General features: G+C 38.6%; 1 protein-coding gene and 1 long non-coding RNA gene across 3 annotated transcripts in view; both read left to right on the forward strand.

Moving 5' to 3' along the window:
* HECA (hdc homolog, cell cycle regulator) overlaps positions 1-6,850 on the forward strand; it is a 190,043-nt gene extending 183,193 nt beyond the window's left edge. The window contains exon 4 of one of the 2 annotated variants that reach the window (XM_058735465.1): positions 6,719-6,850. In XM_058735465.1, coding sequence (XP_058591448.1) covers positions 6,719-6,835 — 117 coding nt within the window. In that variant the 3' untranslated portion in view covers positions 6,836-6,850. The remainder of the gene's footprint in view (positions 1-6,718) is intronic. The other variant, XM_058735463.1, reaches the window with a different exon arrangement.
* A 12,752-nt stretch (positions 6,851-19,602) lies between these two features.
* On the forward strand, positions 19,603-26,218 carry LOC131514960 (uncharacterized). The gene is made up of 2 exons (XR_009263362.1): positions 19,603-21,393; positions 25,114-26,218. It is a non-coding gene; the product is annotated as an uncharacterized LOC131514960 (long non-coding RNA).
* The last annotated feature ends 745 nt before the right edge of the window (positions 26,219-26,963 follow it).

Below are 26,963 nucleotides of genomic sequence, written 5' to 3' on the forward strand. Positions count from 1 at the left end.
CATATGAATCGATGAACAGATCCACAATCAAGATAATGAAATATCTATCATTTCCTGAAATTCCCCATGACTCTTGGTAATAATTAGACTATTATAGATGATATAGATTATTATAGATTAATCAATGTCTTCTAAAAATTTACATAAAAGGAATATAGCATGTATTCTTTCTTCTCTGTCTTCTTTCACTCAACATAATTATTTTAAGAAACAACCATATTGTTGTGTATGCCAAGAGTTCATTTATTTTCGATGTGTCTCCCATTATATGGGTATTCCACAAATTATGTATCCGTTCACCTCTATATGAATAAAGGAGTGTTTTCTAGGCTTTTCCTATTACAAATACATTGCTGTGCACGTTCACGTACAAGACTTTGTGTGCACATATGCTTTCTTTTCCTTTGAGTAAATATCTAGTTGTAGAACAACCGCATTTTTAAGAAACTACCAAGCTATTTTTCAAAATAGTCTTACCATTTTACATCATTTTTTAAGTGGGTTGTTATGGATGTTCTTTTTCTAAACATTTTTTTAATGTTTATTTATTTATTTATTTTTTTTTTTTTTAAATTTTTTTTTTTTCCAACGTTAATTTATTTTTGAGACAGAGAGAGACAGAGCATGAACGGGGGAGGGGCAGAGAGAGAGGGAGACACAGAATCGGAAACAGGCTCCAGGCTCCGAGCCATCAGCCCAGAGCCTGACGCGGGGCTCGAACTCACGGACCGCGAGATCGTGACCTGGCTGAAGTCGGACGCTTAACCGACTGCGCCACCCAGGCGCCCTGTTTATTTATTTTTGAGAGAGAGTCAGAGCATGAGTGGGAGAAGGGCGGGGAAAGAGGGAGACACAGAATCCAAAGCAGGCTCCAGGCTCTGAGCTGTCAGCACAGAGCCCGACGTGGGGCTTGAATTCACAAGCCATGAGATCATAACCTGAGCCTGAGTCCGGCGCTTAACCAACTGAGCCACCCAGGCGTCCCTGGATGTTCTTTATATAATCTGAACGCATGTGTTTTTTCAGATATATTATTTGTAAATATTTTGCCCAGTCTGTGGCTTCTCTTCTTATTCTCTTAGTGTCTTTCCAAGAACAGAATATCTGAACTATTTAAAAAAAATATTTTACTTTTGGGGTTATATCTAAGAAATCTGGCCTAACCTAAGGTCACAAAGATATTGCTCTATATTTTCTTCTAAAATTTGCATAGTTGTAAGATTTACATTTAGATCTATGATTTCATTTGAGTTAATTATTATATTGGTAAGACGTATAGATAAAAGTCCATATTTTTGCATATGGATATCCATTTCAGCATACTGGTTGAAAAGATTACCTTGTCTCCTTTGCACCTGTGTTGAAAATCAGTTTTCCATGTATCTGTAGGTCTGTTTCTGGACTCTCTATTCTGCCCCATTAATGTATTTGTCAACCTTTATGCTAACCACATAACATTTTGATTACTGTAGCTTTATACTGGGTCTTGAAATCTGGTTATCAGAGTCCTCTAACTTTGTGCTTTTTTTTTTTTTTTTTCAAATTTGTTTTGGCTGTTTCAGCTCCTTTGAATTTCTTTTAAATTTTGTATTTGAACTTTGAAATAAACTTGTCAATTCCTATGAGAATGCCTGCTGGGATTTTGATAGGGATTGCACTGAATCTATAAATCAATTTGAGGAGAGTTGGCACCTTAGCAACACTGAGTTTTCCAACCCAGGAACATGGTCTTATCACTTCAAGTATGTAGGAGATCTGTTACATCTCACGGCAATGTTTTGTGGTTTTCATTGTATAGGTTTCTCACATCTTTTGTTAGACTTATCCCAGTTTCACATTTTGATGCTGTTGTTAGTGGTATTGCTTTTTAAAATTTCTGATTGTTTATTACTAGTAGAAGAACTTCAACTGAGTTTTTGTATATTGATCTTTTATGCTGAACCCTCTTGTTAGTTCTATTTAGTCTGGTTTGTAGCTTTTTAGTCGATTCTGTAGGATTTTCCACACAGACAGTCATTTCATCTCGAAATAGGCTTTTACTTCTTCCTCTTCAATTTGGAGATCTTTCGTTTATTTGTTTTTTCTTTTCGTCTTTGGCTAGAATGATGGTTAAAAGTGGGAAGGGTCCACACTTGTCCCATTTCTGATCTGAGGGGAAAAAAAGCATCTGTTTTTCATCATTAAGAATGAAGTTAGCTGTAGGCTTTTCATAGATGTCCTTTTTCCCTTTGTTAGTTTGATAAAGTTCCCTTGCTGTGAATTTTTATCAGGAAGGGGTGTTGGATCTTGTTAAATGCTTTTTCTGCCTTTATTTAGATTATCATGCATTTTTTTTCTTTTTGTTCTGTTGATATGGTGAGTTACATGAATTGATTTTTGAATGATACACTATTGTTACATTTGTGGGATAGCTCCCTCTCCCTTGGTCATGATGGCCTTTTAATATAGTTTTGAATTCCATTTGTTGAAATCCTTATTTAGTAATTTTACATCTATGTCATGAGAAGTATTGCTCTCTAGTCTTCTTGTCTTGTAGTCTTTGTGTTGTGTTAGTGCAGTATAACGCTTGCTTCATTTGAGTGAGTTGGGAAGTGTTCCTTTTTCACTGACCTTCTCCAATATTTTGTGTGTGATTGGTACTGTTTCTTTCTTAGATGTTTGGTAAATTTTACCAGCAAAAATATCTGGGCCCAGTTTTCTCTGTGGGAAAGTTTTTAGCTCCGAATTCAATTTCTCTGAGAGATATAAGGCTATTCACGTTACCTATTTCTTCTGAAGTTTGTGTATTTCAAGGATTTTTTTCCATTTTATCTAAGTTGTCAAGTTTATTGGCATAAAGTTTTTCATAATATTACTTTATTATTCTTTCAATATCTGTAGATTCCAGGCTGTTATTATCTCTCTTTGTGGATATTGGTAATTTGTGACTCCTTTCATTATTTTCCTGATTAGTCTGGCTAGAGTTTCACTAATTTTATTGATCTTCTCGAAGAACTAGCTTTTTGTTTCATTGATTTTCTCTACTAGGTTTTCGTTTCTATTTCACTGCTTTCTGATTTGATTTATTGTTTCGCCCTTTGTTACTTGGATTTCACTTTCTAATGCTATAAATTTCCCCTAAGTACTGTTTTAAACACATCCCACGAATATGGGAATAGTTTCTTTTCATTTTTACTCAGCTTTTAATGCTGCCTAATTTCCTTGTTGATTATTTGTTCCATGTGTTATTTAGAAGTGTGTCATTTAGCTTCCAAATATTTGAAATTTTATAGAAATATTTCAGTCATTAACTTCTGGTAATTATATTATAGTCAGAGATCATCCTTTGTGTAACTTAAATCTTTTCAATTTATTGAGACACTTTTTTATAGCCCAGAATATGGTCTATCTTGGTAAATGTTTCATGTGCACTTAAAAAGAAGGCATGTTCTGCTTTTGTTCGTTGGAGTGTTCTATAAACGCCAATTAAATCTATTGATTATGTTGTTAATTCTTCTACGACTTTACAGATTTTTGGTCTATTTTTTCTATCAACTATTGAGAGAAGAATATTGAAATCAACTATTATGGATTGGTCCACTTCTGCAGTTCTATCAGTTTTTGCTTCATGTATTTTATTGGTTACATGAACATTTTTTAATGCCTTCTTGATGGATTAACCCCTTTATCTTTATGAAATAACCTTTAAAAAATACTTATAGTACTCTGTTTTGAAATCTATTGTGTCCAATACTGACATAATCCCTCCAACTGTCTTTTAATTAGGGTTAGCATGGTACATCTTTTTCTATCCTTTTCTTTTATATATATATTTATTTATTTATTTTGAACAAGAGCTAGAGAGTGAGCAGGGGAGGAGCAGAGACAGAGGGAGGCAGAGAATCCCAAGCAGACTCCACACGGTCAGCATGGAGCCCGATACAGGGCTTGAACACACAAACTGTTAGATCAGGACTTGAGCTGAAATCAAGAGTCAGTGCTTAACTGACTGAGCCACTCAGACCCCCCTTTTTCTATCCTTTTCTATGGAGTGCTTATATGTAGCATATAGTCAGATCTTACATTTAAAAAAAACAAATCTTATTTGACAATCTCTACCTTTCACCTGGGATGGTTTGACAATTAACGTTTAATGTGATTATTGATCCACTTGCCGTTTGTTTTCTATTTGTTCCAATTCTTCCTTTTCCCCTTTTGTCCTCATATGTTTGCCTGAAAAACCTCTTTTAACATTTCTAATTTTTTTTCTTTTAACATTTCTTATATAGCAGGTCTGTTGGTGATGAACTTTATTCAACTTTTGTACATCTGGAAGTCTTTATTTCACTTTAGTTCTTTTTTTAAAAATTATTTTAATGTTCATTTATTCTTGAGAGAGAGAGAGAGAGAGAGAGAGAGAGAAAGAAAGAAAGTATGAGTGGGGGAAGGGCAGAGAGAGAGGGAGACCACAAAATCTGGAGCAGGTTCCAGGCTCCCAGCTGTCAGCACAGAGCCTGATGCAGGGCTCAAACTCATGAACCATGAGATCATGACCTGAGCCAAAGTCGGATGCTCAACTGACTAAGCCACTTAGTTCTTAAAAGATATTTTACTCAGTATAAAATTCTAGGTTGACAGGTTTTCTGGTTTTTTTTTTTTCTGTCACTAGATTAAAGATGTTGCTTCATTGCCTTCTCATTTGCATCACTTCCTACGAGAAATCTGCTGTCATCCTTATCTGTGTTTCTCTGCACTTAATGTGTTTTTCTCTGTTTTTTAATTGGTTTAAAATTTTCTATCACTAGTTTAGAAAAATTCAATTATAATGTGCCTTGGTGTATTCTTTCTTCCTATATCTGGTGCCTTGGATTGATTGAGCTTAGGTATACAGAAACACAGTTTTCATTTACTTTGGAAAGTTACTGGCCATTATTTCTTCAAATTTCTTTCTGTCAACCTCTCTTCCAGAGACTCCTATTACATATATAGATAGATATGGCATCTTCACATTGTTCAAAGCTCACTGATCCTGGTTTTTTTTTTTTTTCATTTTTAAAAATTTTAGAGACCGTGAGAGAGAGAGAGAGAGAGAGAGAGCATGAACTGGGGAGAGGGGCAGAGGGAGAGAGAGAGAGAGAGAGAGAGAGAGAGAGAGAATCCCAAGCAAGCTCCACACTGAGCGTGGAGCTTGACCTGGGGCCCAGTCCATGAACCCTGGTATCATGACCCAAATCCAAATCATGAATCAGATGCTCAACTGACTGAGCCCCCCAGGCACCCCTCACTGATACTCTTATTTTAACTGCTTTCTCTTTCTCTGCTTCATTTTGTATAGTTTCTATTGCTATGTCTTCAAACACACTACTTTTTCTTCTGAAATTTCTAATCAACTTTTCAAAACAATTTTTTATTGTGGTGAAAAAGAATCACATAAAATTTACCGTCGTAACTATTCTTAAGCGTACAGTTCAATGGTGGTAATTATATTCACGCTGTTGTGAAGCATCTTCTCTATTCTCTTTTTTCTAATCTACTTTTAATTCCATCCAATATATTTTTCATATCATCACTTTAAAGTTATTATCACTAGAATTTTGATTTAGGTCTTTTCTATGTCACCCATCTCTGTACGTAATGTTTGATCATACGGAAAACCCTTGTAACTGTTCCAATGTCCTTGTCTGCTAAGTTTAATACTTGGTTGTTTTCAATTGATTGACTTCCCTTCTCATTAAAGGCTGTATTTTGCTTTTTGGATGCCTCGTAATCTTTTATCAGATGCTGGACATTATAGATTTATTCCTTGTTCAGTGTTGGATATTTTTATATTAGTAAAAATATTCTTGGGCATTGTTCTTGGATGCGGGTAAGTTACTTGGAAAAAGTTTGATTCTTTCACGACTTGCTTTTAAGATGTGCTCAGCGACTTGCTTTTAAGATGTGCAGTGTTTAGTCTAGGGTTAAATACTCCAGATTACCGAAGCGAGATGCTTTACCAAAAGGTGTGTGAGTTATGAGGTTTTTCAGTCTGGTTAGTGGGTACAGGCACTATTCCCAGTCCTGGGTGAGCATCAAGTGTTGTTAGTTCTAGTCCTTTTGGGTGATTCTTTCCCAGCAGTAATCTCTAATACTCTGCCCTGTAAACTCTGCCACCTTGTTTTCCCACGACTCTGAGCTTTATCTCCTCAATGCAGGACGTTTGCATTGAATTCCTGGGTTTCTTTTCTGTGGTGTAACTTGGAAATTCCTTAAGGCCATAAGCTCAGGCAATCAAGGATTCACCTTATTTGATTCTCATTCCGTTATCAGTGTTTTTCAGCTGATGTCCTATATCTTGAAACCTGTTTCTTCATATATTTCGTCCATTTGTTTTTAGTTGTTTAGGCAAGAGAGTAAATCTTTTATCTGCTATTCCATCTTGGCCATAAGCAGAAGACCATGGTGACAGTTTTTGTCATGGACTTAGACTTACTGGTATTTTATCTGTTGATCATTCTATATTGTTTTCCCTTTAATCACCAAGTAATGTTTATGAGAAGATATTACAAGATAAAGTTGACATAAGATAGAGAACACTATATCACCAAGAATTTTTTGTAGTGCAGATCTGATCAGAAAGTTCAATATATAAATGAATAAAATATTATTTTCTTAGGAAAAAATAAAAAAAGTTTTTTGTTATTTTTGGAAGCTGTAATTAAATAATATTTTGGACTCAATGCATGATTCATCTCTCCAGCAGAGCCCAGGAACCTCAAGCAAAAGAGACAAACAAGGCCCTGAGGAATGTACACAGAAGTTGTCTGGCTCAGTGGTCCTGGTCTGTGGCAGGAAAGTTAGAGGTGAACCTTGGTAAGTCCTCCAAACTGTGGAAAGCCTCCTTTTTAAATAAAGAAACCAGTTATAATATAAATGAACAAACTATATAAAATTATGGAAACAGGGGAGAACATTTCAATGGAAATGGTCTCTCATTAGCAGAAACGACTGTACAGTTTTCTATTGTTCAGTTCGGTTGTAGGATATCACAAGTGGGAATGGTCTTTGGATAGGTTGATTTCTTCAAGTGAGGGTTGATGCCAGTGCTGTGATGTCTTCAATGAAGGAGGAATCGTGATGTGAGTCATAAGACATTTTAAAGTTGCACTTGGAGGTCGTTCTTACGGTTTCAATTTTGTGTGATTGATGGAGGTGGTTGGTCTGTTCTAATCTATTAACACATTTTAAGCCCTATGTAATGTCAACTATTATTATACATTTAAGCAATGAAAACTAGCTCCCCAGACTGTAATCTGCATTTATGGCAATGCACATTTGTGTAGCATGTTCTCCACTGTACTATTCTGAGTTGAGTTGACAGTGTTGCAACATGGTAGTCTTCTCTGTGGCTTCTCTTTAAGTTGTTTATTTTGTACTTGGCAAATAGATTTGATGACAGTGTTCTAGAAAAATGAAACAAAGAAACCTCATACTGGGTGCTAAAATTTGAGTTTTACATTGACTAGAAGAGTCTTCAAAGAAAGTTGTGGAAATAGACAGTCAGGGATTGGTGGTAGTCTATAATGAAGTAGACTATAAGCATAACTGCAATAGGGAAGGTCTGACCAGAAAGTAAACAAATGAGAGTGAGAAAAAAGTGCTCCAGAAGCACATCACGGGGAGAATGGAGAAGGGGAGAGTGAGTACCTTCTCGTCATGCTGGGGAATGCATCTTTATAGGGACCATGTTATAATGATGCCAGCCATAGATGATGCAATTAACGCTCATTTCTAAATGCCCATCCCTTCTACTTGATTCAATCACAGTGTTTTGATTTTTAAAATCCCTGTTTAAGACAGGATGTGTTGGGGGGACAATCAAGATGGTAGAGAAGTAGGGAAACCAGAATTAACCTTCTCCCTCAAACATAGCAGTATGGACGTCAGAACAGATGGAATTCCAGGAATCCAGGCTACAGAGTGACAGAAACATCTCCACGTGTGTACAGGTATACAGAGACAGCTTGGGGGGACAGAGGTGCATGTTTACCAACTGGGTTGATATAAAATGGGTGGCGTAGGCTTGGAGGAGGGGATCCTTTTCAGCAGAGAGACAAAAGGAAGAGAAAGAGAGGCTGTGGAAGTGTGGGATTGTATTTGGACAAGAGAAAAACCTCTCTAGACTATGGATCGGGGAATGAAAAATACAGAGAGAGCCAGTTTGTACCTTGCAAACAGCCTTAGGAGTGAAGATCAGTTTTCAGAGTTGTGTGACTTTCTCTAGACTAGAGCTGCCACTGTGTGTGCAAGCTTTCCGGGGGAGGGGGAACCAGCTCAGGGCTCAGTAGTGATCTCAAGGGTGCACTGGGAGACAGCAGTGCCCTCCCCTGATTACTGTGGGAAGAGGGTATATTACTCTTCCAAGGATAAAAGATAGATGCCAGCCAGAAGCCCTTTGCTGGCTGGGCAGACTAGCCCTGCTCCAGAACTGGGTCCATGTGGAGGGGAATCCTTTAAGACATTGGGTTTTGAATCCCAGCCAAGCACCTAGGAGGCATGGGAGACTGTGGAGCAGGACAAACCGGCCCATCCACACTGCTCTGTGAGGACTGCCTGAACATTATGGTTTGGAACACCTAGTCTGGGGAGGAGAGATTGGGGTGTAGCCATTTTTCTCCTCATCACCAACACAGTGGGGCTTCAGGGAACAAGAAAACAGCCCCCTGTGGAGGGCAGACCCTCCTACACCAAACCTTGACCCTCTGTGCCTGGTAACTGCTTCTCTATTCTGGTTGTTTGTTTAATCAGGCATTTTTACTCTGTTCTTTCTACACCTTTTCTTTATCTCTGTCTTCTTTATTTTCCTCTCTCCCTCTCTGGATTAAGCATTGTAGTTTATTTGATTCTTTGCCTGGTCTTTTTTTTGCCATCCCCGTCATTTCTCTCTTTGTATGGGATAAAGTTTCTTCCACCCTCCCCCTTTTCCATTTTTTCCAGGGTTTAATTCAATGAACAAACCAAAGCCCAAATCAAACAAAACCACCACTACCAGTAGGGAGACAAAGCAATGAGATACACAACAGAGTGTGTGCAACACACTCCAAAACACTTCCTGAAATGCCAGGCCCTGGACAGTGTATTACCACTTTTTAACATAGTAGTACTCGCAAGTTGGTGACTCATAACAAGCTATTAAAACATGTAAAAGACAGAAAACTAGCCAAAATGATGAAACAGAAGAATTCTTCTCAAAAGGAATTCCAGGAAGAAATGACAGGTAGACAATTGCACAAAACAGATATAAACAATATATCTGAACATGAACTTGGAATAATAGTCATAAGACTAATAGCTGGGCTTGAAAAAGCATAGAAGACAGCAAAGCATCTATTGCTGAAGAGATCAAGGACCTAAGAAATAGTCATGACAAATTAAGAAATGCTGCTAATGAGATACAAAATAAACTAGATGCAGTGACAGCAAGGATGAAAGAAGCAGAGGGGAGAATAAGCGAAATAGAAGATAAAATTGTGGAAAATGATGAAGCTGAGAAAGAGAGGGATAGGAAATTACTAGACCACGAGGGGAGAATTAGAGACCTAAGTGATTCAGAGAAACATAATAATATCTGTATCATATAAGTACCAGAGGAAAAAGAGAGAGGAAGGGGCAGAAGGTTTATTTGAAAAAATTATAGCTGAGATTTTCCCTAATCTGGGGAAGGAAGCAGACATCCTAGTTCAGGAAACACAGAGAACTCCCTTCAAAATCAACAAAAATGAGTCAACGCCACGACATATCACAGTGAAACTGACAAAATACAAAGAGAAAGAGAATTCTGAAAGCAGCTAGGGACAAACAGGCCTTAGCTTACAAGTGTAGACACATAAGGATAGCAGCAGACCTGTCCATTGAAACCTGGCAGGCCAGAAGGGAGTGGCAGGAAATATTCGATGTGTTGAATAGGAAAAATATGCAGCCAAGGATCCTTTATCCAGCAAGGTTGTCATTCAGAACAGAAGGGGAGATAAAGGCTTTCCCAGACAAACAAAAACTGAAGGCGTTCATGACCACTAAACCAGCCCTGCAGGAAATCCTAAGGGAAACTCTGTGAGTGGAAAGCAGCAAAGACTACAAAGGACCACAAGCACAAAACCTACAGATAACACAGTGACACTAAATCCATATCTTTCAACCATCACTCTGCATGCAAATGGACTAAATGCCCCAATAAAAATAGGATATCAGAATGGATACAGAACCAAGATACATCTGTATGCTGCCTACAAGAGACTCATTTTAGACCTGAGGACACCTGCAGATTGAAAGTGAGGGGATGGAGAACCATCTATCATGCTACTGGAAGTCAAAAGAAAGCTGGACTAGCCATACTTATATCAGACAAACTAGATTAAAAAATTTTTTTTAGTGTTTATTTACTTTGGAGAGAGACAGAGACAGAATGCAAGTGAATTAGGGGCAAATAGAGAGGGAGACACAGATCTGAAGCAGGATCCAGGCTCCGAGCTGTTAGCACAGAGCCCGACGTGGGGCTCGAACTCATGAGCTGTGAGATCATGACCTGAGCTGAAGCTGGCTGCTCAACTGACTGAGCCACTTAGGTGACCCACAGATAAACTAGATTTTAAACCAAAGACTGTAACAAGAGATGAAGAAGGGCATTGTATCATAATTAAGGGCTCCATCCATCAAGAAGAACTAACAAGTGTAAATGTTTAGGCCCCCAAAATGAAGCAGCCAAATATATAAATCAATTAATCACAAACATAAGCAAATTTATTGATATAATACTGTAATTGTAGGTGACTTTAATACTCCACTTGCTTCAATGGACAGATAATCTAGGCAGAAAATCAATAACGAAGCAATGGTCTTGAATGATACACTGGACAGATGGACTTAACAGATATATTATTCAGAGCCTTTCATCCAAAAGCAGCAGAATACACAGTCTTCTCGAGTGTGCATGGAATATTCTCCAGAATAGATCACACACTGGGTCACAAAACGGCCCTCAACAAATGTAAAAGGATTGAGATCATACTATGCATATTTTCAGAACACAGCACAACACTATGAAACTTGAAATCAACCACAAGAAAAAATTTGGAAATCCTCCAAATGCGTGGAGGTTAAAGAACATCCTACTAAAGAATGTGTGTCAACCAGGCAATTAAAGAAGAAATTTAAAAGAATGTATAGAAGCACATTCTCCCTCTTTATCTCTGCCCCTCCCCTGCTCATGCTCTGTCTCTCAAAAATAAATAAATGTTTAAAAAAAATTTAAAAAAAGGGGGGCGCCTGGGTGGCTCAGTTAAGCGTCCGACTTCAGCTCAGGTCACGAACTTGCGGTTTGTGAGTTTGAGCCACGCATCAGGCTCTGTGCTGACAGCTTGGAGCCTGGAGCCTGCTTCAGATTCTGTGTCTCCCCCTCTCTCTGCCCCCCCTCTGCTCATGCTCTGTGTCTCTCACTGTCTCTTAAATAAGTAAGTGTTAAAAATTTTTTTTTAAACATGTGGAAGCACATGAAAATGAAAACACGACAGTCTAAACCCTTTGGGATGCAGCAAAGTCAGTCCTAAGTGGAAAATACATTGCAATCCAGGCTTATCTCAAGAAGCAAGAAAGATCCCAAAAACATATCTTAACCTCATGCCTAAAGACACTAGAAACAGAGCAGCAAAGAAAGCCCAAAGCCAGCAGAAGAAGAGAAATAATAAAGATTATAGTAGAAATAAACAATATAGAATCCAAAAACAAACAAACAAAGAAACCCAAAAGCAAAAACAAAGCCAACCAACCAACCAAACAAACAAACAAAAACAGTAGAACAGATCAATGAATCTAAGAGCTGGTTTTTTGAAAGAATAAACAAAATTGGTAAACCTCTAGCCAGAGTGCTCAAAAAGAAAAGAGAGGACCCAAATTGATAAAAATCACAAATGAAACAGGAGAGATCACAACCAACACCACAGAAACACAAACAATTATTAGAGAATACTATGAAAAATTACATGCCAACAAACTAGACAATCTGGAAGAAATGGACAAATTTCTAGATACTCACACATCACCAAAACTCAAATGGGAAGAAATAGAAAATTTGAACAGACCCCTAACCAGCAAAGAAATTGAATTGGTTTTCAAAAATCTCCCCCAAAATAGAAGTCCTGATCCAGATGGCTTCCCAGGGGAATTCTACCAGACATGTAAAGCAGAGTTAATACCTATTCTTCTCAAGCTGTTCCAAAAAATAGAAACAGAAGGAAAGCCTCCAGACTCATTCTGTGACGTCAGGATTACATTGATTTCCAAATCAGACAAAGACCCCACTAAAAAGGAGAATTATAGGCCAAATATCTCTGATAAACATGGATGCAAAAATTCTCAACAAGATACTAGCAAATTGAATTCAAGAGCATATTAAAAGAATTATTCACTGTGATCAAGTGAGATTCATTCCCGGGCTGCAGGGCTGGTTCAATATTTGCAAAACTATCAATGCAAAACATCACATTAGTAGAAGGAAGGATAAGAACCATATGATTCTGTCAATAGATGCAAAAAAAAGTATTTGACAAAATACAGCATCTTTTCTTAATAAAAACCCTCAAGAAAGTTGGGATAGAAGGAACATAACTTAACATCATAAAAGCCATATATGAAAAGACGACAGCTAGTATAATCCTCAGTGGGGAAAAACTGAGAGCTTTCCCCCTGAGATGAGGAACACGTCAGGGATGTCCACAGTCACTACTATTGTTTAACATAGTGTTGGAAGGTCTAGACTCAGCAATCAGACAACAAAATGAAATAAAAATCATTCAAATCAGCAATTATCAAAGGTTCACTTTTTGCAGATGACATGATACTCTACATGGAAAACCCACAAGACTCCACCAAGAAACTGCTAGAACTGATACATGAATTCAGCAAAGTTGCAGGGTATAAAATCAATGTATAGAAATCAGTTGCGTTTCTATACATCAATAATGAAGCAACAGAAGAGATATCAAGAAATTGATCCCATTTACAAGTGCAGCAAGAACCATAAAATACCTAGGAATAAACCTAACCAAAGGGATAAAAGATCTGTACACTGAAAACTATAGAAATCTGGGACGCTTGGGTGGCTCAGTCGGTTAAACGTCCGACTTCCGCTCAGGTCATGATCTTGCAGTTTGTGAGTTCAAGCCCTGCATCAGGTTCTGTGCTGACCACTCAGAGCCTGGAGCCTGCTTCAGATTCTGTGTCTTCCTCTCTCTCTGCCCCTCCCCCGCTCATGCTCTCTCTCTCTCTCTTTCTCTCTCTCTCTCAAATAAATAAACATTAAAAAAATTTAAAAAAGAGAAACTTTTAGAAAGCTTACGAAAGAAACTGAAGAAGACACAAAGAAATGGAAAAACATTCCATGCTCATGGATCGGAAGAACAAATATCGTTAAAATGTCGATACTACCCAAAGCAATCTACACATTCAATGCAATCCCAATCAAAACAGCACCAGGATTCTTCTCAGAGCTAGAACAAACAATCCTAAAATTTGTATGGAACCACAAAAGACCCCGAATAGCCAAAGTAATGTTGAAAAAGAAAACCGAAGCTGGAGGCATCACATTCCTGGACTTCAGCCTGTAACAAAGCTGTAATCATCAAGACAGTATGGTATTGGCACAAAAACAGGCACATAGACCAATGGAATAGAATAGAGAACCCAGAAATTCACACAGAAATGTATGGCCAGTTGATCTTTGACAAAGTAGGAAAGAGTATCCAATGGAATAAAGACAGTCTCTTTAGCAAATGGTGCTGGGAGAACTGGACAGCAACATTCAAAAGAATGAAACTGGACCACTTTCTTACACCATACATAAAAATAAATTCAAAATGGATGAAAGGTCTATATGTGAGACAGGAAACCATTAAATCTTAGAGGAGAAAAGAGGCAATAACCTCTTTGACCTTGGCTGCAGCAACTTTTTACTTGACATGTTTCTGAAGGCAAGGGAAATAAAAGCAATAGTGAACTATTGGGACCTCATCAAGATAAAAAGCTTCTGCACAGCAATGGAAACACCCAATAAAACTAAAAGGCAACTAATGGAATGGAGAGAAGATATTTGCAAATGACATATCTGGATAAAGGGTTAGTATCCAAAATCTATAAAAAACTTACCAAACTCAACCCCCTGCCCCCCGCCAAAAAAAAAAAAGAAGACTCCAGTGAAGAAATGGGCAGAAGACATGAATAGACACTTTTCCAAAGAATACATCCAGATGGCCAACAGGCACATGAAAAGATGCTCAATGTTGCTCCTTATCAGGGAAATACAAATCAAAATCACATTGCGATACCACCTCACACCGGTCAGAATGGCTAAATTTAACAACTCAGGAAACAACAGATGTTGGTGAGGATGTGGAGAAAAGGGAACCCTTTTGCACTGTTGGTGGGAATGCAAACTGGTGCAGCCACTCAGGAAAGCAGTGTAGAGATTCCTCAAAAAATTAAAAATAGAATTACCCCACAACCTAGCAATAGCCCTACTAGGAATTTATCCAAAGGATAGAGGGGTGCTGATTCACAGGGGCACATGCACCCCCATGTTTATAGCAGTGCTATCAACAAGAGCCAAATTATGGAAAGAGCCCAAATGTCCATCAACTGATGAATGGATAAAGAAGATGTGGTGTATATATGTGTATATATATATATATATATATATATATGTATATATACACATACCATATATATATATGGTGATGAAAATGAATGAAATCTTGCCATTTGCAACAATGTGGATGGAACTGGAGGATATTATAAGTGAAATAAACCAGTCAGAAAAAGACAGATATCAGATGTTTTCACTCATATGTGGAATTTGAGAAACTTAACAGAAGACCGTAGGGGAAGGGAAGGAAAAATCAGTTACAAACAGAGAGAGAGGCAAACCATAAGAGATTCTTAAATACGGAGAAGAAACTGAGGATTGATGGGGATGGGATGGCAGGGGAGGCGGGAAAAATGGGTGATGGGCATTGAAGAGGGCACTTGTTGGGATGAGTTCTGCGTGTTGTATATAAGTGATGAATCATGAGAATCTACTCCTGAAGCCAAGACTACACTGTATACACTATATGTTAGCTAATGTGACAATAAAATTATTAAATAATAATAATAGAATTTAAAAAGTAAAAAAGAAAAAGACAGGATAGGTTGAGTTATACTAGAAATAAGAAATTCCCCATTTTCTGCAGCTGATCGAAATAAATAATTATTTCTTATCAGTGCAAAATCTGCTATGGGTCTGAATGACTCCAGGACAGCTGCTATCTATGTGGTTACTGAGGCAAGATCTTGTGACCTGGAACACATGACCTCTTCAGTTAAAGGTCAGAGGAGAAGACAGACTGCCTTAGCCTGGAAATGCTGCATATCACTCCTGTTCACATTTTAGTGGACAGAATTAATCACATGGCTCTGCCCAGTTACCAGGGAACTGAGCCGTAGAATTCTCTGTGAATAGAGAAGAAAAGGAGGACTGGATACTGGAGAACACTAGGAACTCGCCTTTCTGCCTCCAGGGCTCTTGCATAGAGTGCCCCATGCCTGACTTAGCCCTCACTTTGGCTTTGCTAACACTCATCTTTCTAGCTTCAGGTGAAATGGTTGTTTGCTTCCCATAAAACTCTACCATCAGACCGTAAACTCTGCATTTCTCGTTCTGATTTCCCCAGCCCCTAGCACACATAGTACCTAGTATCTAGTTAGTCTAATATTTATAAATAAATAACTACTTTGGACGGTAACACAAACATCTGCAAATTTCCCTCTTGATATTGTCAGTAATTTCTGTTTTACTAGCTATGGAAACATTCCAACATTATAAACAAACATGTCATAAGCGGTAAGCAAGAAACTGGGAGACATTTACATGCCTGTAGGGCATAGGCGCAGTAGATAGTCAACAGCAAGTCTAGTTTCTGACATTGGGGTAGTGTTTCATGTGTTCATCATTCCTCTGGGTAATATTGTTATTTTTAAGAAAGATAGATTATTTAAAAATTCTCTTCAACTTTTTTCCTGACTTTAAATGTAATATGTATATATCATAGAGAAACTGGAAAGTACATCAATATAAAAAAAGTTTTCATTCCAGTGTTCAAACTCCAGTGTATTATCATTTGGCAGACTTTTTTTCCAGACTTTTAGCAACACACATCTTTACATGAATTTCAGCTTTTCATTAAAGTCTGTTAAAGAACATTTTAAGTGGCAACTACATTTTTCTTTCATGTCTAAACCGTAATTAACTGAGCCATTCCCTTCACAGTAGATATTTAGATTATTTCCAACAGCTTTTCACTACCTAAAATGCTGCAAAAATACTGTAATGAATAAACATTTCTCTATATTTGGACTACTTTCTTAAGATAGATTCGTAGAAGAAAAACAGATAAATTAAAAGACAGGAGTATTTATAGAGTCATAGGGTCACCTTTAAATTGGTATAGTTTTAAACAAATGCTTAAGAATCTCCCAAAGTGCTTACTGCTTTCTCAGTCAGAAGTATGGAATATGAGCTCTGGGGGGTTTAAAATACTTACTCTTTTTATGTAGCAGTCAAACAAAAAAATCTTTAAAAATAACTTCTATACGATCAGCATTATCTCATTGGGTGGAACCACCATAACATGCCCAGCATTTCCACGCTGCCTTATATGGTAGGTACTTAACATTCAAGAGAGATACATCTGAACCCATCTGGAATCCTTCAAGTTACAGCGGTACTTTAACATATAGTTTTATCCCTACAAATTTCCATAATTGCACTGGCTAAAGCACTAGATGAAATAGTTTCTTTAATCACTTTTTCTTCATTCTGTATTCAATAAATATGGCAGAGCCTTTCACATAATAGAGTCACTAGTCATGGCCAAATTCAGGATTCCAGTCTTTTTTTAATTTTTATTTTTTTTAATGTTTATTTTTGAGAGAAAGAGAGAGAGAGAGAGAGAGAGAGAGAGAGACAGGACATGAGCAGGGGAGGGGCAGAGAGAGAGAGGGAGACACAGAATCCAAAGCAGGCTCCAGGCTCTGAACTGTCAGCACAGAGCCCAATGTGGGGCTCGAACCCATGAACCGTGAGATCATGACCTAAGGCGAAGTTGGACGCTTAACCAGCTGAGCCACCCAGGCACCCCTAGCATTCCACTCTTGAATATATTGAAAACTTAATTTTTCTGACTAATAATTATTGCTTTTTAGCTCTCTTTACTTTGGCTTCAATTTTTCTGACAACACTTGCATATGCTTTGTTTTGGCTCAGTGTCCATGTTTAACAAAGATAGAAAGTTTCTATTGCTCAATGTGAATTTTTGCTGATGGGAAGGGAACTACAAAACCTGAAAAAATTAGTTACTGGACAGCCCAGGTGCTGAGGCATGCTAAGTGACTACCTCAGGTATCATCCTTAAACATCTATTAATTCAAAATGACAATCTACTGAATATGTCAGGGACTTTCAGGGATTATGTGTGAATGCACAGTCATGAAGATTAAATCCATACATTCCAATGATCTCCTGTGACTTTTCAAAGCACAGTAATAAATGGAACAGTTATAATTTTCCCCTTTGTCTAGAAGAGGTAGCTGAAGCCAATGAGAATGCAATTGTCTAGGCCAAGGTCATATAGTCCATAAACGAGACTGCTGGATGAGACTCAGATTCAGGAATAGAACACTTTAGAAACTGAATCTTCATTATATACATGAACAGATGGAATGGAGCTGAGTAAGACATTATTCTTGAGAGTCAATGAGATGCAAATATAGGTGGAAACAAGAGTAGACAAGACAATAGGAAATCAAATCATCCTGCAGAATAATCCTTACAAAATAATGACTGCACAAGAGATGACCTCAATTCACTCATGAAGGGAAGAAAAAAACACGTACTGATGTTTCTGCCATATGCTGGCTGAAGACATGTACAGGAAGTAGGAAGCTGATTTGAGTTGAAGGTGCATGGCAGGAGCTGGCAGAGCAATTTCTTTTCCCATCAATTTTCACCCCCACCCCCACAAGGGACCTGCCACAGTAGACATCCAAAATAAGTTTATCTCAGTTAAGAATAGAATGTTATGCCATACAACTGAGTAGAAAAGGAAATAGGTTTCTGTTAGGATCCAGCTTTTATCTCCTGTGGAACTGTGTAATTGTAAGTAAGATCCTGATAGAAGTTAGAGATATTTATGATCTAGCATGTAATATATGTACTTATCTGTTCAAAGGTGGGTATAATTAATTGGTCGAACTTCTCTCTGTTTTTCCAATTCAAAGTTTATGTTCAGATACATCATTTCTGGATAATATATGCAATGATATGAGTTCTGCTTGGTAAAGATCGACTGACTTTTACTGAGACCCAGACTAACTGTGCTACTGGAACTAAGAATGTTATCATCTCATTACTACACAAATCGTAACTCTCAGTTGGTAGCCTTCAGAGACAGACCTCATTCATAGTCCATGTGAATTCTAATAGTTTATAGGACGGCAACGAAAGGAAGAAGACTTCATTTTAATTTTTGCTTTAATATGTAGGACCTCTGGACCTCAGTTTTCCTCTCTGTGAAAGGGAGGATACAATGATATTTACCCTCCCTACCTTCCAGGATGATATGAGGATCAAATAAGGTAAGAGGCTAGTTCATAAAACACTATAGTGATGTAAGATATTATTAGTGTTGGTATGATTGTTACTGACTATAGAATAGCTCTCTTTCTCCATAGATTACTTGTGAGGCAGGAAGGTGGTTGGTTCACTTTGGCCCTTCCGAGAGCATGGGAGAGATTAGATTTTGGCACAGAGGCAAAAGGGCAGGCTCTTTCCCCCCTCATATTCTCCCAGACCAAAGCAGAGTTCCTAGTGAGATCTTGTGTGCTCACTTTGGTCGATTATTCTATTTTTTTAATGTGAAAAACAGGGGATGATAAAGGAGGTTAATGAAGAGAAGGAAGGTGGCCGTGGCAAAAGTGGAAAGCCTTCACATACATTTTATGGTCTAGCCCAGTTCACATACACCTCTTTCCATTCATCCATCCGTCCGTCCATCCATCCATCCATCCATCCACCCAATGAATCATCTACTGTGATGAATGAATCCACCCAACGAATCATCCACCGTGTGCCAGTTTGGGCTTCCTTTTAGTTTTCTTCATCCGGACATGCTGCTGAGTTGTATGAGAACGACTGCTTACATTGCATGTGTCCAACGAGGCTGTGTGTTCATTAAGGGCAGGAGGTACACCTTATACTTTTATTCTCTCCTCTGTAATGCTTAGCAGAATGCTAGGGAAATTTAAGGAGCCATTAACTAACCATTGAGCTTTTCTTAAAGGGCCACATCATATCTTTATGGTTTAATGATGTTTAAAAAGCACCATGTTGCAGGTTGGGTTTCTCAGAGGGCGGCCTCTGAGGTGGAGATTAGCAGGCTGGGAGTTGAGCGGGGAGTGCTGTTGGAAGCAATGCCTGTGGAAAGGAAGGGAGGAGAGCCCAGTGTGTGAGCTGCATTGCAGCCCAGTGACATCCTCAGGCACCCCCCCCCCCCCCCCCCCACCAAGGGAAGCTTGGAAGTGAGGATGGCCTTTCAGAGTTTTCCTGAGTTGGGGCCAGGGATCCAGGCCTTTGTATCAAACATTAACCAGTCATTGGAAGCAGGCTGCCTTGTGAAAGGGATGCGACCTTGGGCAAGGCAATGAGGCAGTTTTGAAACAGAGTTCTTGTCAGCTGTGGGCTATCTGCTGGCAGCATTCCCAGCAACCGAGGGAATAGGTTCTTCAGTCCTGGAGGGAAAATCTGGGCAGCATATCACGGCATCCATTGCTAATTGTAATATTAGTGGAAGAGGATGCTGGAAGTTTCATCTGAGAGGAACAAAGTGAATTTTAATACTGGTGCTTTACAGACCTCATGTTGTTCATGAAAAAGATTGTTTTTAAGTCACTCACTAGCTTAGGTCTAAAATAGAAGTTCCCCCTCAAACATATTTCTGTGAAACATTAAAAAAAAGAACCCAAATGGAGATGAAATTTGTGTTCGTATGTATTAGTCAGGATGATTTTGTTTCACATAATTGAGCCCAACTAAAATTAGCTCGGAAACAGGAAATGGTATTGTCTCATGTAACCAAACTCCAGGAAAGGCAAAATTGCAACTAGACCTCAGGGACTCAGATGGTCACAGATCACTTTTTTGTCTTTGCTTCTCTCTTCATACTGTCTTCCTTGTCTGACACTAGCTTCTTCCACACAGCTGGAAATATGGCTCACAGCAGTTTCCAGGCTCAATTTCATCACTGGAGAGGGATTAAAACTTGATCTCCATTGTGAAGTTAAAAACTCCCTGAGAAAGGTTTTCATTGGGTCAAGTGTTATTTGCGGACACATTAGCTGCAGCCAGGAGGGTAAGTTACGATGATTGGATCAAGTGAGTCTATCTGGGTAGCCCTAACCAATCACTGTGGTCCTAAGATCATGGGAGTTCTCAAATGGATGTACATGACTGGAATGCATGAAGGGGCATTTTGTGGAAGGGCAGAGCAAACAATGACTGGATAGAACAAAAGATGTTGTGTATTAGATTTCTCTTATCCCCTGTGTTTCAATGTTACCAGACTAATGTCATTTTCTTTTTGGCTTTGGTATATGGGCCAGTGTATCTTACTGTGCAAATGGACCTTATAGCTAGCTATCAGTAATTTGTTCATAAATATTAGGTTCTGTTCGTTTTGCCCTGAGATTAATTACCTGCCAACATGTACATGATTTTCTTGGTTCAGAGAAATTGTTTATTAATCATATTAACAAGGGAATTTTTGGAGGGCTAGAAATGAAGTCATCATAATTATATACTTCTTTTTAAGACGATTATTTATATTAACAAATCACTTCGTAGGAAGCATTTTAACATTTATCAAATAAACCTGCTCTCAGTGATTTACGATATAATTTTGTTGGCTATACATCTTTATTATATGAAGAAAACCTATTTGAAAATATAACAACTTTAAAAATAGTCCTGTTCTGGTCCAGAAAAAAAAAAAAATCTCTGCCTTCAGTTTCAGAAAGGGTCAGCTTAGCTTTTAACTCTTCTAATGGTATAGTTGTTGTCCAGTGTCTACCTGTTCCACTCCCAAGTGGTTAGTTTCAGTCGACTGTAACTTCCATCCCATGGTAAAACCAATCTCAGTGGTTGGTTCAGAAAGGGTTATGTAATATGATAGCAGGGGACTGAACGTTTCTGTGAAAAATTTTCTCTTCCATAGAAAGAGAAGAACTTTTCTTTCGAACATGGTTGGGTTCATATATCACAAATGCTCTGCTAATTCTGCCTGTCACCAGTACAAGGTAAGGCCAAAACTGAGGTTAGCCCATTAGAGATATAAGAACCCAAGTCCCTGTCGACATTGTTGCAACCAACCTTGGATCCTTTCCTTCCATTGACTTAGGATGGCTAATCCATCTTACGATTTAAGCTAAAATCAGGGTTTTTGCTACTTGTAGCTACAAATTTCTTAATAAATATACGGTAGTTCCCCCTTATCTTTGGAATATGCTCTAAGACCCCCAGCAGAAGCCTGAAACCATGAATAGTACCAAACCCTATATATACTATGATTTTTCCTAGATATACACACCTATGATGAAAATTCATTTTACAAATTAGACACAGTAAGAGATTAACAATAATAAGTACCAATAAAATAGAACGGTTACAACAATATACGGTAATAAAAGCTATGTGAGTGTAGTCTCTCAAAGTATCTTATTCTCCTATACCCACCCTTCTTCTTGTGATGATTTGAGTTGATAGAATTTCTATGTGATGAGACGTAATGAGGTGAATGACGTAAGCGTTGTGACTTAGCGTGGGCTCCTGTTGAACTTTTACATATCATCATCTACTTCTGGACCATGCTGACAGGAGGTAAGTAAAACCATGAATAGTGAAACCACAGATAAAGGGGACTATTCCAATTGCAAATTATAAAACAGGAGCTTATTACGAAATAATTATAGTACTGTGTGATAAATACAAGTAAATGAAGGTATCTATAATGTATAGGGGTGCCACAAAATACAGAGTCATATGGACTCTCAGAGAAGAAGACACTTGAAATGGATCTTGAAGGACACTTCAACGAGGGTATGAAGATGAGGAGAGCCTTCCAGGCAGAAGGAACAACATGTACATAAGCATAGAGTAATAAAATAGGTGTTCTTCTTTAAATCACTCAAGGTAGAGAAAATAAAGCCAGGAGATATCTCACAGGAACAATGCACAACTGGGTGTGATGGGTACTGACTTGGGGAATTACACATCTCTTGGGGACAGATGTATATTCTCTCTCCATCTATATTTGGGGTCGTATGGTCTCTTAGTATTGCTTTGTTCTGACCAGGTGTTCCTCTCCTGTGGACTTTTGCAAGCTACTTTCTCCAGTCTTCAATATGAGTATATAACCCCAAAAGGACATCCTGGGCTCACCCCAAGATTATTTCAGTTTAAACACCACTGCGATCTGACTATAGTTTCCCTGTGTCTTGGTTGGAATTTTCTTGGCCGGCCAATGTGTTAGCCTTTGGACAGTTACTTTCCTATGGCTGAATCAGTTGTGTCATTGGGAGACAGGGTCATTATGATAGTAACATGACCGCATAGATGAACAATTTCAGTTCACCTGACCGTAGGATCAAGTCTATATCTTCAAATCGCTCTTCCTGAAGCAAGAAGCATGGGGGTGGTAGGGCGGTAAAATGGGAGGAAGTAAAACCAGATGGGAAGTTATTGTAGTCTAAGTAAGAAATAAGGTCTGAACTAAGACAATAGGAGGGGAATAGAAAGGAGAATGATACAGTAAAGGTGAAATAAATTAATTTACTCATTGACTCTTTCATTTAGTCAACAAATGTTTATTGAGCATCTATCATATACCAGTATTCTTCGAGGTATAATGAGGAAAATAGACAAAAATTCTTATTCTCATGGCGCTCATAATTTAGAGACAGAAATCAAGAAAATTTTGTAAAAGTAAACTATGAATTGTGTGAGATAGTGACAAGTGCTATTTAGTTATGATTGCTATTTATCGAATCACCCCAAGACTCTCCATTTTATGATGCCCATGGATGCTGTGAGACAGGAATTCCGAAAGGGTACCAGGAGCATGACTTGTCTCTGCTCTATAATGTCTGATGTCTGGGGCTTCTACTGGAAAGACTTTACAGCTAAGGGCAGCTCAACAGCTGGAGAGTGGAAGCGTGTGAAGGCATCTTCGCTCACCCTGGAGGTTGTTACTGGCTACCAGGTGTGAACCTGCTGGTGGACGCACCTAAACACGGCCTTTCTAAGTGGCCCGGCTTCCTCATGGGATTGGCAGCCTCAGGAATCCTTGGACCTTTTATACTGCAGCCCAGGGCTCCAAGGACAAGGTCCCAAGAGAACTAGGAGGAAGCTATATGGTGCTTTCGGACTCAGCCTCTGAAGTTACGTAGCAGATTCAGGGAATCAACCTGTGGAGGAGATGAGTGTCCAGAACTTTACAGACCGATTTGAAAACCACCATGAGCACTCTGGAGAAAAACTGAGCAGGATTGAAAGGGGTGGGGAATCCCATGGGGAAAAGCAGGAAGTAGCTTTCCATTTTAATTTACGTGGCCACTGAAGAAGCAAGTTTTGGCAAAGGGAGGCTCAGGAAGGAAAACACATTTCAGGCAGAGGGGCAGCAAGAGCAAAGGACTTATTGAAGGCATTGACCAATTAATTCGACTGATGAGAGCTGGGGTGAATAGGAAGGTAGAAGTCTAGCATTTTTAGACCTTCTGGCTTGTGTGTCGAGAAGAATGGTATTTCCACTACCAGGAATGCAACCCAGGGGGCAGAGAGGACTGAGTGAATCTTGGACATGCTGTGCTTAAATGTTTATCAGAATTCAGTGTGTGTGTGTGTGTGTGTGTGTGTGTGCAGGTAGAACTTGGGAAAGCGATTGGGCTGAAGATCCAGGTATTGGAATCCTTAGTATTAGAACCCTTTCTGACTGTTTTGGAAACGTTGAGGAATTTATGGAATTGGCTAGTGGTGTGAGGTGAGAAGTCTGGTGAACGCCGGTACTTAAGGTAAGAGCAAAGAGTTTCATATAAGACATCGAAGGGGACTGGCTTGAGAGGTAAGAGGAGGATCAGGAGAAGGGAATGACTTAAGGGTCAAATAAAGGTAGAGAAAGACCTAGCAGCCTTCAAATCTCTTTCTGACGGGTGCACAAAAACCCACCATTCAGAACTTCCTCCTTTAGTTTAAATGCTGTACTCTCTCCAGTGTTTGTCTCCTAAGATATACATGTCCCCAGCAGAGCATAAAATTGAGCCACTGGTACCTGAGCGAATGGAAGGCTGGATGAGAGCACTTCAGAAATGGAAGGGGATAAAAGGGGGGAGAAGTGGAGGCTGTTCAAAGATACCTTTTGTTGATTTCCAATTTCTATCAGACTGTGGTGAGCAATGGTGCTTGGGCAGAGTGTGCTGAGGTGTCTTTGGCTTCTCTTTAATTTTGAGAGTTGTAATAGGTCACATGGAAGATCTTACCTGTTAATAAAACACACTGCAGGGGCAAGAGGCAAGTTCTTTCAGCTTGTGACAATCTAGTCTAGAGGGTGACGAAGCGTAAATATGAACTTATGGGCCTTCAGCTACACCTAGTGGCCAAGTAGGGAAAGGAACAAATATTTTCTTGGAATATTTTATCCTGGTTCTTGAGATTCTTTGCTTTTACAAGTCAGTCAATAATTGTCTCTTGGGTAGTTATGTATTATAGTGTACAGTTTCCTCTGTATAACTATTTTTCAGTGACTCTATTTGTCATCTAGCTAAATAATTGATTCCCCAAACTGGAGGAATGTGGTGGTATGAAACAAAAAGAGACTGTGTGTGTTGGGAAGTTGGGGAGAAGGAAATACATGGGCATAGATGTGTACCTCTTACCTGCTTGAAAACTCTTAAGTGCCAGCGTAAGCGTTTAGCATTTGCTAGGTTCCTGTACTTTAGCTTTACATATAGGATTGTCTTTTCCAGAAAACAAATAACAGTAGCAGTGATCACGATGATGATGGTCCAGGAAGAGTTGTTTGAAGGAAAGAGAGACCAAATATTTATTCTGCATCTGATATTTATCAGGTTGGAAAAATGAAATTAATCTGTAAGAAAATAGAGCAGAATCTGAATGAAGAATTGATCAAGGTATTTTCAATGTATAATATATATACTTCAACCACTATATCAGCAAAGAATGTTACGTAGTCACCTGTATCTTTGCAAGTGGCATTTTTTTTGGTAGTTGCTTACAGATGGAGAAATCCCCTATGTTCATGAAGGCAGACGTTTACAGAGATGATTCCAACCACTGAAGAGTCGAACCGACTGGGAACACATCTATGGCACATCCGCAAGCTCACAGTTCCCTTGGAAAAATAATGGCAAGAAATGATATAAAGATTTTGAAGGGGTTTGTGGTATTCCACTCCAGTTTTCCGAGGAAGAAGATGATACATATGGGTTTGTATTTCCTTCATGAGAATTTGAATACAGGATATATTAATTAAACATATATCTTCATTTTCCTGATGGAGAAACTTGAGTCAGCAGTGATTAAATTACCCAGCTATTTGGTTGCAGAGCTAAGACTACCCATGGTTTTTACTGCTGTTCTACATTCTTTTTTATTACAATTATTAACGGAAGAGTTTTGGGTTTTCATAGAAGACCAAAGCAAGAGAAAGTTTAAATCGTCAAGAAAGTTTAGATAGATAAAGGGAGCTTATTTAAGTGTAAAGGAACTAAATACTATTATTTTCTTTATTTTAAGATGTATATATATATGTATATGCATATGTGTGTATATGTGTGTGTGTGTGTGTGTGTGTGTGTATACACGCTAATATTCCGAAATCAGCCTGACTCTTAGAAACAATGTAAAGTCATAGTTGCTTCCAGGAAGCATGTCAAGTTGTGAGATGATCCTCTTTACTTGGAAGAATTTAGCCACTGACATTCTCATGTAATAGATTATGGAATCGACAAAACTACTTAGTTTTGTTGGCTTACTTTGCGAAAGAAACTATTTACCATCCAGCAGTATGTAATTCGATTAAGAAATAAAAAACAGAATTTGAAATGCAAATCACTGGTATTATTTCATCTGACTTGAAGTGTAAACCAGGTAAAGCTGTTAAGAAGGGATTAGGCAGTCTCACCACCTCTGCTAGTCTCACAGTTGTCTGTCGGGGCCAAACTTAATTCTGAAGAATTTTTAGACTGGGTGTGAAAAGGGTAGACCCAAATCTTGTAAATCCCAAAAGGAAATGCTTTGCAACTGTAGGGATAGGTACGTGTCATAATGGTGTTAGTATACTTTATAATTTGCGTACATAAAATGTAGTGGGTTTTTCCCCCCTGAAGCACGTTATTAAATCAACTGATGAGCTGACAATCATGGGATCTAAGAATACGAGTAATTTGAAAAGAAAAGAAAAAAAAAACCAAACGATTAAGAGTAATTTGGTTTAGAATGGTAGTGTCGTGTATTAGGATGAACACTGTCCTGGGGCGCCTGGGTGGCTCAGTCAGTTGAGCGGCTCTGGATTTCAGCTCAGGTCATGATCCCAGGGGCGTGGGATCGAGCCCCATGTTAGGTTCTACACTGAGTGTGGAGCCTGCTTGAGATTCTCTCTCTCTCTCTCTCTCTCTCTCTCTCCCCCCCCCCCCCCCCGCCCCTCTACCGCCTTGCTCTCTCTCTCTCTTACTAAAATAAAAATAATAATAATAATCAAATTTAAAAAACAGAATAAACACTGTACTGGAAGCTAGGTCTGGAAAACCACTTAGCCTCCTACCAGCTGTATTGCCCTTGAACAATTTTACTTCCT

Source organism: Neofelis nebulosa, chromosome 6, assembly GCF_028018385.1.
Source record: "Neofelis nebulosa isolate mNeoNeb1 chromosome 6, mNeoNeb1.pri, whole genome shotgun sequence".
Taxonomy (NCBI): Eukaryota; Metazoa; Chordata; class Mammalia; order Carnivora; family Felidae; genus Neofelis; species Neofelis nebulosa.